This window comes from Callospermophilus lateralis, chromosome 10, assembly GCF_048772815.1.
Source record: "Callospermophilus lateralis isolate mCalLat2 chromosome 10, mCalLat2.hap1, whole genome shotgun sequence".
Classification (NCBI taxonomy): Eukaryota; Metazoa; Chordata; class Mammalia; order Rodentia; family Sciuridae; genus Callospermophilus; species Callospermophilus lateralis.
The window spans coordinates 93,835,546-93,848,498 of record NC_135314.1 but is presented as its reverse complement, the minus strand read 5'-3'; the positions used below and the strand labels follow the sequence as shown (position 1 = coordinate 93,848,498).

General features: G+C 45.0%; 1 protein-coding gene across 8 annotated transcripts in view; it reads right to left on the bottom strand.

Annotated features, from left to right (window-relative positions):
- Positions 1-12,953, bottom strand: part of Tnik (TRAF2 and NCK interacting kinase) — a 374,517-nt gene that overhangs the window by 101,260 nt on the left and 260,304 nt on the right. For all 8 annotated transcript variants that reach the window (XM_076867736.2, XM_076867738.2, XM_076867743.2 and 5 more), the window contains exons 8-9: positions 5,725-5,779; positions 3,443-3,521 (exon numbers count right to left, since the gene is read on the bottom strand). In XM_076867736.2, coding sequence (XP_076723851.1) covers positions 3,443-3,521; positions 5,725-5,779 — 134 coding nt within the window. The remainder of the gene's footprint in view (positions 1-3,442; positions 3,522-5,724; positions 5,780-12,953) is intronic.

The window sequence follows — 12,953 nt, the reverse complement described above, 5'->3', positions numbered from 1 at the left end:
GTTGCCGGCTGGCTCTTCCAGCGAGGAGGAGCCCAGACTCTGCCTGGTTGCGTGGTCTGGACCGGGGATCTTGGGTGTATGAGTGGTTATAGTTTTCCAAATGGACTCCTCCAACCACTGCTTTGCTGTGAGGACTCTTCAAATTTAAAGGGCGCATGAAAAGAATGAGACTGACCATCTGCTTACAGGAAGAGAGTCATGCTGTCCTGAAGAAGCCCCCGGAGGGAAGCTACGGCACTGAGCGGACAGGGCAGGTGTGGAGGAGCAGGTGGAAAGAGAAAGGGGGAGGAAATCCGAAGGAGATGATTGACCCACCTGGGCAGCAGGGGAGACAGAAGGAGGAAAAATGGCCCCAGCCTTACAGTTCACTTGCTGGTGGGGAAAGGAGAGGGAGTGAGAGCATCCTGGGTTTCCTGTGGTTATGGATTGAGACTGACATATGGCTCCCTAGCCCCAGGACTCCACAGGCACCCAGGCCTGTCCTGATGCACTGATGGGAGGAGCCAGGGTCCTGTGAGTGATGACAATAGCTGCCTATTACCTTTTTCCCCTAAACTTAAAGGCACAAGAAAGAGTGTTCTCACTAAGAGACTAGATGTCTTGTACATTGAAGTCAGTAGTGTTAGCTGAAAATAACCCTCAACTGGTTGCTCCTGAGGAAGTAAGTTCAGGACCCCTTGTCCACTACAAAGGCACCAACTTTGGTAATGTGTTGCTATGTACACCGAGAATACTACACTTGACCTGACAAGTCGCTTAGGTAGAGAACAGCTGGGAATGACAGCACACTTTGGAGTTTTGTTTCTTTTGGTTGGGGTAGGGAGAATTCCTCTCCTTTAAAAATATAAAAGCCGAGCACCCTGATGCATGCCTGTAAACCCAGCGGCTCAGGAGGCTGAGGCAGGAGGATCGTGAGTTCAAAGCTAGCCTCAGTAACTTAGTGAGTCCCTGAGCAACTTAGTGAGACCCTGTCTCTAAATAAAAAGGGCTGGAGATGTGGCTCACTGATTAAGTGCCTGTGTTCAATCCCTGGTACCCAAAATAAATAAGTAAACAAACAAATGGAGAATAAACAAGATGTTTCATTTCCTCCTAAACATTAGAGCCTATTAAAGCAAACTCCATACTATTTCAAATAACTTTGGATCTAGTGTTTTAAGATCAAGAACTCTGAAGAGCTTAACTATTTTCACTTAAAAACTGGAGTTCTGTTGCAGAGAAGTGGGATCCAGGGTGCGTATTCGGGTATCGCATGGCCTGGCTGGAGGATGCACCGTCAACCGGTTACAAGGGTAGTGATTTCAGTGAGAAATTGGCTCTCCAACTGCCAAGCTGCCTCTGTGTCCCTGGCCAGCATAGGTCTCCTGTTTTGACTGGTTCCTTTCCAGTCTGGAAGGGCATGCCTCGGATAACATGAAACTGGCTGGGCCTCCTCAGTTTCTGAACCCTCACCAGCTTCCTTCAGCATCATCAAAATTCGTTCTCCGTGTCGAATTCCGAAGTGGAAAAGTCAGCCTACATTTTTCCCTTGAAGTGTCTATTTCTCCAGCAAAGTCAGCGTGGGTGGTCTTTTGGGAGCAGGGTCACTGAAAACCTCCACCAGTGCAGGGCTGTCACTCACTCTTCAGTGGGGTCAGTGCAGCTTTCAAAGGGGCAGTGCAGACCAAGGTCAAGATGAAAACAGAACCAGTGTGCCAACCAGCTCACTGAGGTCTAGGAGATGGGTAGAAGTGGCACTTGGGGTAGAAGGACAATCTCTTGTCCCAAAAGGGAGCCGTCACTACTCAGCAAGGGCTATACTGTGCCCTTCTGGAAAAGAAACCAAACACCTAAACATAAAGCTAAATGGACACATTTTAAAAAGTTGGCAATTAATACAAATATTTTAAGACTGTGTGTGGCCTCACTGTGCCATCAGACAAAACACATCTGTGGACAGTTTGTCCTTCTCTGTGAAAAAGCTCAAAATATGCACCCTGGAGCAGAGAAGGAAGAGGTGTAAAAGGTGGAATGGGGCACAGGAAGTAAAGTCCTCCGGCTCCAAGGGAGGCCTGGCACAATGACAGGCAGAAACCCAGCAGCCAGGGGGCTCTGTAATGTTCCTGTGATTTCCAGGGGAGGGCATGAGCTGGCTCCTCTTCTTGGGAGCCTGATCCAGGGAGGGGAGAGGATGGGGCCTTAGGCGCTCTGGGATCACATGCGATTCAGTGCCCAATAGAAGGCTGTTGCTGGGGAGAGAGTGGTGTCTCCTACCTCACTGACCCTCCGAGAGGCTCTGCCTCCTGTTACCAATAGCAACTCACTCGCGCCTTGCAGGCCTGGCAGCTGGGAGGCTGTTGCCTCTTTCTTGGCGGTCTCCTTCCCTCTCTCGCTGTGCAGTGCCTTTCTCTTGTTCACCAGGGTTGCTATGTCATTACCAGATGACTGGTATTAATTAAGACTGCTCCCTGTGTGATGGTGGTGGGGGGGGTGAACCTGTGGGTGGGAACATCAGAGCCCCCCCATTGAGATCTGATCATGAAGTGGCATGAAAAGGGACAAAGGGGCTGTCCCTTCCTGGTCTGAGGGGCCAGAATGTGTCTCTAGGAAAAGGATAGGGAGGTCACAAGTGGGCAGGAATCAACCCCAGGGCAAGAGGACTCAGAAACTGAAGAGTTCATTGGGGCAGATACACCACTTCTGCAGGAGGAAGGAGGAAGCCACGATTTTTGTTACAGAATAAGATACACAGGTCCCCACAGATGTATACACGTGTCCCCACAGATGTACACAAGAAAGGAAAAGTCTGACATCTGGCATAACCAGTCATATTCTCTCCCAAACTTTCTGCTGTACCTATGTGTGGCCATAATACTTAAGTAGTGCTTTCCTTTGTAATACGTCACCTTTTTAAGAATAAGCTAATTAAAAGCAAAGCTTACATCATTGTCCAAAAAAAGAAACTAGGATCACCTTCCATAAAAAGAAAGCAATGGGAAAACCACAAAAAACTACAAATGCTCAAGCACATGCCAGAGAAATCATCTCAGGTGATACCAGGTGTGTGTGTGTGTGTGTGCGCGCGCATTGTTGAGAAACAGAAGAGAAGTCAGCTACTCTAACAGGCTGACTCTAAACTATCACCCTATCTGATAAGATGCTGTGTGAAGCCAGGAAAGATACCACTTGGAGTTATAAATCATACAGCTTTCATGTCATTACTTGGGCTCCTCCACCCATTTTACCTAGTAGCTCCTTACCTGGTAGGCAATGATGTGCTGCACAAACAGCAGGCAATGCAGCTACTATTCTAAGATGAATGATATGTGGAAAGTCACCCACCATGCCATACTTATATTAGTTTAATCCATTCAGCAGGACCCAGGGATCCAAGCTCATTCAAGAGAGATATCCAGGAAAACTTCCCCCCTTAGATCCGCAGAACACTGAGGACCAAACTCACCACTTCTTAGACTTGAGCCGAGGCGCTGGGTTCCGGGGGATGAGGAAGAGGGCTCTCATGGGGTGCATGTCACAGAGAGCTGCAAGAGACCAAAACAAGGGCCAGCTCTGGTTAGGAGGCTAAAGCCAGGCCAAGTCCATCCTGCAGTGCAACGAATACTGCCAACTGACCCTCTGGTCTCACGCAAGCCGAGTGCAGCCCAGGACAGAGGATCCAAAAGCTTCCATCTGGCAAGCATGTACAAAAGCTGGTGTCTGATTAAAAGAACCGCAATAGATACCACCCCTTTCAAACAGATATGTTAACATTTCTAGGGAATACTCTTATTTCACATTTAAGGAAAATAATTTAAAGTGTCAACAATCTTTGCTGTAAATAACCATCTGACATTCAAAGCACACAGCATTAGATGACAAGTCTAATGAGGACGATTAAGTTGTTTTTAGTTGGCAAAAGCCTAAGTCATAAGATAGAAGGTATCTGATAATCCAAAGTATAGTTTCTTATACACTGAAGGCTCATCCAAGCTCAGTGTGATCTCTGTGGATTTCTGAAGTCCAAAGTACTATCCTAGAACATCATTCACTGTCTCCAGATATCTCAAGTGGCTTCTCATGTTTCATGATTTTTTTTTTTTTTTGGTTTGTTTTTTAAATTCACTGGCCCCAGGAAGACCAATGGATTAAGGCAAATTGAGTCTGGCAGAAAGACCAAGTTATAAAAATATCTCGATGTGTCAACATGAGATTATCTTTTCCAGTGAAGGCTCTCATATAGTCATATTTTAATCAAAATATTTTGTTAGTTTACTTTTCAAACAGCTGGGACTACTTTTTTCTTTGTACCTAGACTAAGTATATATGCTCCTTAAAAAACAAAGGGTTCTGTGGGTTTATGTTTATTTTTGGCCCTACCTACCAAGTATCAAGAATGATAATAGTTTTAAGACTGTAGTATATTGCTTTTCTGATTCATAAATGCCCATCAACATTGCGAATGAGAGGAATTGTGACAACAAATACTCCCAATCAATCATGGGACAGATGAAATCAACCAAATCGAGATTGAGAAATAAAAAAACTATGATAACATGAAGGTAAACAGCTATGAATACAATGACCTGTCCGTTGGGTGAGAAGGATGGTTTGGAACTGGTCCTTTCAGAAGCAGACACCAAGGTGACATTAAATATGCAAGAATAACACTGGGAAAAGTTCCAGTGGGAAGGGAACTAGAATTAGGGAGGGATCCAGGAAGGATGGGCAGGGTCCTCTGGTGGCTCTGCAAGTCTGACTGCCCTGCAATCCAAGGCAGGTGAGCAAAGTCACAAGGGGTTGCTTGGAGCCTCAAGGGCCTAAAATAAATCTTGTCTTCCAGGGAAAGGGAGTGCCTTCTTGTTCCCAGACATGCTTGGTCTCTGATGGGGAGCGGCTCTTGGGAGAGGCAGGCTCAGCACCATTCTGGCAGCATAGAATGGCATCCCCTGTGTGGAAGCCTAAGAGGTACATTCTCATGGCCACCACACAGCAGATAGCAATGCTTTGCCATACCAGTGTGCCAGATCTTAAGGAACTCGAGAGGATCTTAGGATTGCCAGAGTCCTGACCATCCTGCCTCAAATAAAGGCAGAGAAATCTAAAAATCTAAACATCAATAAAGTTAGAGTTGCCTAGTGTAATGGCACATGCCTGTCATCCCAGCTACTCAGGAGGCTGAGGCAGGAGGATCATAAGTTTGAGGCCAGCCTGGGCAACTTAGTGAGACGCCCCCCCACCATCTCAAAATAAAAAGGTTGAGGGTGTAATTCAATGGTAGAGTGCTAGCCTTGCATGGGTGAGGTCCTGGTTTAATGTATAGTTGCTGAAAAAAAAAATGGCAGCAATAGAATATAAGTGTTTGCATAACCTGGTCCTGAAAAACCAGCGTTTGAATTTTTTGTACGTTGGAGCTTATAGTCTTTGTGGGTTGCTCACAGTTTTATGTTAGGTGACGAGAAGTTCGAGAATAAACTACACACCAAATCTGTAAGACAAATAAGACTTTCAGAGTTTGCTTTCATTTTTTTTTGTTCATTTTTTCTTCATGGAAACAAGATCCTCACGCTGCTCTGAAATGAACGGATTCCTGGTTAATTTAAGATGACTCTGCTTTCTAAATACGCCAGCTCGAATCCATGCAGGGCTCAGCGTAGCAGAAATAAAGCAACTGCAGCTCCTGGCAAGGAACCTCAGTACCCACAGCGTGGCCCAGCAACAGATTCCACCCCAGAGGAGGATACTTACGGGGAGCACCTTCTGCCATCTCAATGGCGGTGATTCCCAAAGACCACAAGTCACTCTGAAAAACAAGGAAGGTACAGACACGTGCATAAATTCAGTCAACAAAGAAACACTTAGTTAAACCTGGGAAAATCCTTCAGTTGTCCTGCTTACCAATTAATCCCCCCAACCAAGCTCCAAGGTGAGAAGGTCCTCGTTCACTTTTTTACTGATGATACTTTGTGTGATGCTTAACTCAGGGTAAGTTTACAACAAATATATGGTAAATAAATACAAGGTTTTAAAAATCAACTTATCACCGAAATTCATCTGTGAATGGAACCATATGAAGTTACTGTTATTTATTCTGAACATCTTTACTGAGTTCTAATTGTCATGAAACAAACTGCACATTCATAAAGTGTGCCATCTTATAAGGTATGACACATGAATACTCTCAGTATCCCATCACCCCAATCAAGATGGTAAACATACCCATCACTCCCCAAAGATTGCACTTGCCCTTCTATAGTCCCTGCTATCTATGGCCCCACTCCACCATCCATAGGCAATCACTGATCTCTTTTCTGTCACTATGAATTAGTCTGCATCTTCCAAAGTCTTCTATTAAGAGTCACATATTGCAATCAGTTTGTTTCACTTAGCATAATGTTTCGAGGTCCACTCTTGTAGCATGTACCCGCACCTCACTCCTTTTTGTCAGTAGTATTTCCACTGGGTGGACATAGTGCAGTTTGCTTTCACTGGTTGACAGACATTAGTATTGTTCCCAGTTTGAGCTAGTCAATACAAAGCTGTGCATTTTTATTTCTTTTGAGAAAATAGACACGAGTGGAATACAGCTGGATCAGATGGTAGGTTTATCTATTTTCAATGGTTTTTAACCTGCAAGACATCCCCCACATTTTTTAATTAGATGAGGACAGAGAGACTTTGAGGATGCTTTTTACTAGTTTCTTCCTAGTGTTTAGAAGAGAGTTTGGAACAGTTGTAGGTGCTCAATACATTTGTATAAGGATGAAATATCCTCCTTCTTGTAAGTAGACTATCATTTGAAATAAAGATCTTTTGTGTGTGTGTGTGTGTGTGTGTGTGTGTGTGTGTGTGTGTTGCTGGGGATTGAACCCAGGGCCTGTGCATGCGAGGCAAGTATGCTACCAACTAAGCTGTATCTCCAGCTCTCAAACAGAGGTTTTTATACCCTTACATTCTTGCTTATGCTCAGACTGATTTTTTGCTCTGATCAGCATTTTCGAGACCAATGATTCCCCTTTAACTGTGCAGTCTCCATCTCTAACAATATGCTTCTCCCACACTCTGTGTCTATGGCTCAGTGGTCTCTAAAGATGGCAGGAGAGGGGGTCAAATCAATAGATGGGGAAAACCAGGTTAGGAAACCTCAAACAGATGATTGCTGCATTTGTTTCCCAGCAGATGGGAGTTTTCCAACCTAAGAGAAAATTTGGTTCAGTGGCCCACATCCTGATATAGTCTCACCCTCCTTGCATTGTAAATACATTATGCATTGTGTATATTATTCAAAACCTCACCCGCAACCTCACTCACATCAGAGAGACCAAAGTTAAGTTTCCTTATATTCCCATCCAACAAATGTCATGGGTCCATAAAACACATGTAACTGGAAGAGGACCATGAAACTCATCTACTGAGTCATTCTCTACAAATAAATTTCTCAATATCCTGTGAGTGACCCCCGAGGCCTGTCCAGTGTTGGAGCTGAGGCCTACACAATGTGATGAGGACTTTCCAGGGCACTGGCCTCTTGCCTAGCATGCCACCTACTTTACCACAGATGCTGGGCACACATGAACCTCACATGAGGACTAAGTGGAAGATTCTTTGCCTGTCACCAGTTGTCAGATAGATACCACTGTCCTTGGGTGCCAGGTAACTTCTCTGCTTTCAAGAAGTTACCTTCTCTGCCAGGTAACTTCTCTGCTGAAGGAGGCAGCTCGTACCTTCTTGCTATGTTTCAAGAAAGATTCAGAGGTTTCAGAATCACGTACACCCCCAGTGAGTGCACAGTCTCGCAAAGGACTGTGTTTCCCACAGGCTCTTGGCCTTGCTCAGGAGAACATTTCCAGAGCTAAAGGGGAAGGCCTGGCCCACCTGTCACAGGCTGGCACAGGAGCAGTAACTGGTACAGAGGGAAACAGCTCGCTTATACGTGGGGTTTTATGGTTGGTAGACAAAGACAGTTGTTCAGGAGCCTGATGCAAACACTGAGTCACTCTGTGCAGGAGGCATCAGGCAGGAAACAGTGAGAATTGTCTGGAAATGGAGGGTCAGCTCCAAAGGTCCCTGTGCTATTTTGATCGACAGGCCTTGGCAGTTCTGCCAGCATGTGTCCAGTATCCCTAGAAACTGCAGCATGAAATGAGGTGCGAGCAGGATGGAGGAGGCCAGTCTCTGCCCCCTGACTGCCACAGCAGAGTCAAACGCAGATGGCCTCCAAGTTTAGGAGACTGAACTGGCTGAACAGCCCACATGACTGAAAGAGAACATGCTGGTCTGGCAAGGGGAGGGCTCCAGGGCCTGCCTCAGGTGGGGCAGAAAATGCATAGAAGACCCAGCACTCTCCTGCCTCTGAGTCTGTGTTCAAGCTCATCTCTCTGGGCCAGCAGCACCTCCCAGTGACCTGCAGGCTGCCTGGCTCCCCTCCATGAGGTCTTCCTTTAAGTCCCATGTCCTCCCCCAGTGCTGTCCATCCCCTGCCTTTCCTAGGACAGTCCCCCATAAACTGTCCCTTTCTAACATGCTGTGCGTTTACTCACAGTTAATTGACTGTGCTTTGTGCTTTGTGTTTATGGGTTGTGTCCCTTGCCCCCAGCACACACACGTGCACACTCCCCGCCACAAGAACATAAGGCCTACAGGACAGGGATCTTCATTTTGGTGACTTATGTATTCCAAGTACCTAGAACACCGCTTGGCACTGAGTAGACATCTAATAAAGAGGTACTGAATGAATGAACAAGCCAAAGACACGAGAGAAGGATGCAGAGCCTGAGTGGTCTGAGGGCTGGCAGGACCCTGGTAGACCTTCACGTCCAACCTGGTACTTCTCAGCTGGGGAAAGCGACAGAGCCAAGATCATAGTGCAAAGAAGCACCAACATTTTTCAACAGAGCTGGGTCTCCTACCTTCCAGGCCAGTCCTCTATTACAAAAGAAAAGAGCATGCATGCTTTATTTTTTTTAAGTTAGGGGTCCATAAAATAATCCTTCCAGATTCCTACTTCACAGGTGACTGAATGTGCTGGCAACTCAATGATGGTGTTAAGACAGTGAAGCACCCCAGTTCCATGCTACGAAACTGGCCTCATTCTTCGAGGCAACATGTTTCAGTCAGACAGACCTGGATTTAAATCTGGGTTCCTAATTTAGCTACCCACAGAATGCTGCTTAGAGTTTAGCTTTCTCAGCTATATAAAAGAGGTAACTGAAACGCATATGTTCAGGTATGCTCCCGGGCACAAAACCTGGCACACACTGAAGCTCAAGAGTATCGATTTCCTTCTCCTCTAAAGACTGCCTCTGTCTGCATGGTTTAGTCTTCTGTGATTACCCTCCATCTGGCTGTGGTTTACCCAACAGGCACTTTCAGCCCCTATTTCCATTGCTGTCTCTATTTCAGAGAATAGGAGAGCTACACTTGGTCTATCCTGACTCTCCTACAAGTTATGGATCTGACACAGTTATAGCCAATGAGACATAAACAGCCATCTTCAGAGAGCTTCCACTTTTCCCCAAAATAGGGAACTAACACAGCTTGTGTCCTGCCAACTCATCCCCACTTCTTTGTGCCTTGAATCAAAACATGGTATCTGCAGCTACAGCATCCATCTTGCATTCATGAGGCAATAAGCTGACAAGTCATTGTTGACAGGGTAGAAATGTAGGAACCTAGAGTTCTAAAGACATTGATGAGCACCACGTCAATCTTGGAGTACCTGTATCTAAGCTTTTGGGGATGGAAGAAACACAAATACATATATACAGCCAAAGGCATTCCTGAATGATAATGCATATACAGCAATAAAAAAAAAAAAAGAAAGAAAGCAGATTTTGACAATAGGGGAATAGGACGTCTCACTTGTTAAGTGATCCTGGATCCATTCTACTAGAAGCAGGGAGGGTCACTGAAGACATGTCTCTCTTGGGCAGCCTGCCCCCAATCCACAAATACTTCCCTTTAAATCAGAAGCTACTCCATTCCAACTCCCTGCATCCTAGGTTTTTCACATGACCAGGCCAGCTACTGCGGCTTCTTTTAAGTTTTCATTTCATATCACTGTTAGGATTTCTTTTTCTTTTGCTGGGGTTTCCTTCTTTTCCAAAAGGAACATTTATATTACTGGCCATACATACCCAAAGTTGCTTGTAAGCTATGCTTAACTGCCGTGCTCGGAAGCCTTAAATGTCCTTGACAGGCCTTGTATAAGCCCTCGGATACATTAGCAAGTCCCAAAGACACTTCAGAAGTTAAATATGGGAGAAAATATTCCAATTACCACTGGTAAGACAGATCACAGGAGACAAGAAAGGGAAGAGAGAGGAACAAGATAGGAGAGAGTCAGGAAGAGATAAGTTTCCTTCGTGGCCATGGCGTGACTCATTTTGGCAGGAGCTGGGTAATTCATTATTCCAGAGGTGCTGGCTGCGTAGCCTGGCCCGCGGCATGATTAATAGACCAGTACTGTGTGCATTACAAACAGAACAGGGACACACTGTGGTGGCTCTGAGGAGGCAGACATAAGACACAACTTCTGGTTGGGAGCTGGGGACAGGGGCACACAGGCAGCTTGAACAGAAAAAGAGAGCGTTCCTTCTAGGCTGGGCTGCCAAACTCAGTGCAGAGCAGCAATCTCAGAAGGCCAAACCAGCCACACAAGGAAAGGGAGGCCATCTGAGGAAAGATCCCAATGTGCCCACAGGTGAACAAAGGTTACTTACTACACAGCAGCCAGCCCAGCCCCTTAAGAACTCGGAGCCCATTTCCTCAGCTATAAGGTGAAGAGCACACATATCCTTCAAGGCCGATGTGAGAATTCAGTAAGATAATATACACCAGACACCTAATAGTGCAGTGCACACAGTTGGTGTTTAACAGAAAAGGATGCAGACAGATCCTTAGGTCAGTTATTATCAAATGGCAGTTCAGCCGGTAAACCTGAGTCAGATCAGATGGCAGTGAGTCTAGCACTCACTGGACCAAGGCAGGCAGACACAGGAAGCTAGAGGAAGCCAACAGGTAGAGGCTGTCCTCTTGCCTCCTCCAGCCTGGCATTCTCTCTGCCGCCCCCTAATGGCAGTGCCTGATTAAGAAGTCAGACTGTTGAGCAGAAATGGCCATGGTGGAGTCCTAGCCCCATGACCTCACTGCAAGGGGTAGCATGGACATCAAGAGTAGATAGACAATAGCTTAATCATGGGCACAATAAGGACAGTGGATTCTACCAGGTTTCACTGACCACAAAATAATCTTTCATTGGGTAACTGATTTGTAGTTACGTACTCATTTTGAAATATCCCAGTAGGAAAAAGGAAACAGTATGCATTGCATGTGTGGTCCCTACCGACAGCATCTTGATCTAGTGGTAGAAGTTAGAGAGAAGCACATTCTGGTTCAACAGAAGACAATCAGAGATGTGCAATACAAATATGAAGTTGAACCACATGAAATTGTTGTTGTTCTAGGTCAAAAATGACCCCTAATATAGCAGTGCTTTTTCAAATGATACATAAATATAAAACTACAAAGTTAATACATATATAATATATATATATTTATGTACCAAGTTTATAGATTAAGTATTAGGCATTGCATTTATGTCTTTATATCTATTAACACAACTTATTCTATTATAACCGTGATATAGAATCTATTATTCTCGTTTTATACAGGCTCAGAAAGGTTAAATAATTCCCTTGAGCCAATACAGCAAACAGGAGGCAGAATCTATGGTTTAAACCTGTCTTGTCTGACTTCAAAAGACTCACTTATTCATTATGTCGCATACTTACTATATTATATATAAACAGAACTAAGGTGGTGAGTTCAGGGTCACTGGTGATATTCCCAAGAGAGGTAAGTATTAAAAATCCTGTTTAAACATAAACTGAAGAAATACCTTTCTGCAGTCCCCATCCATCTACATGTTATTGAGCCAAAGGAAAACTACTGAACTTAATCTCTTCCACTGAGATGTGCGTGTTACCTGGAGGAGGTGCTGGGCCTGACTGAGGAGTCCTATCTAGGTGGGTGTGAACATGGACACTTACGAACATGTATAATAGGTGTCAGTTTCCTGCTAGTGGCACTAATGTGGTTGTTGGTACCATCTCCCCGCCCCCACCTTTTTTTTTTTTTTTTGCACTGGGGATTGAACCCAAGGCACTTTACCACTGAACTACATCTTGAGCCTTTATTTATTTATTTGTTTATTTATTTATAGACAGTGTCTCACTAAGTTGTTGAGGGTCTTGCTGATAAGTTGCTGAGGCTAGCCTTGAACTTGCCATTCTCCTGCCTCAGCCTCCCAAGTTGCTGGGATCACAGGCATGTATCCCCATGCCCAGTCCCAGCTGTATCATCTTTCTTTTGAGCAAATAGGGAAGAACCCCTGTTTGGATTTCAGCGGACAGAGGCCTGGACTCCTTTGAAAGTACAAATGTACCATTTTGTAGCCTGACTATTGTCCTCTTGGGTGACACCTTCATCACAGTGACTCTCCTTTCAGGCAGTTGTTTATGTCATCTCTGGCTGAGCCTCTTAGAAGCACTATTTCTACCCTGCTTATTAAGCCAATACCTGGGACGTGGGACAATGAATTGAGCAGTTTCTCCACAGCCAGAACACAATATTCACCCAAATACCAGAGGAGATCCCTATGCTTACAAATAATCCACAGCACCTGTGGGTGAAAACGCTCATCAACAGAATATAGATGAATAGACACAGTGTTAGCACAAATCTGGTTTGGGGTATAAGAGCCCAGAAGGCATGGGGCTGGAGGACTGGTCATCCACTTCACTTCTCTTCACTAGTTTAATATGAGTACAAAGCCTGCTAATGGCAAAAACATTAAAATAGGACAAGAGGAGACAGAAAATAAGAATTTTAAGTTCACCATCCACATGCCCTGTTCAGAGGTAAAACACTCTTGGGATATTCCAGATCCTTCTAGGTTTCTCATGTGTCTCTCTCTC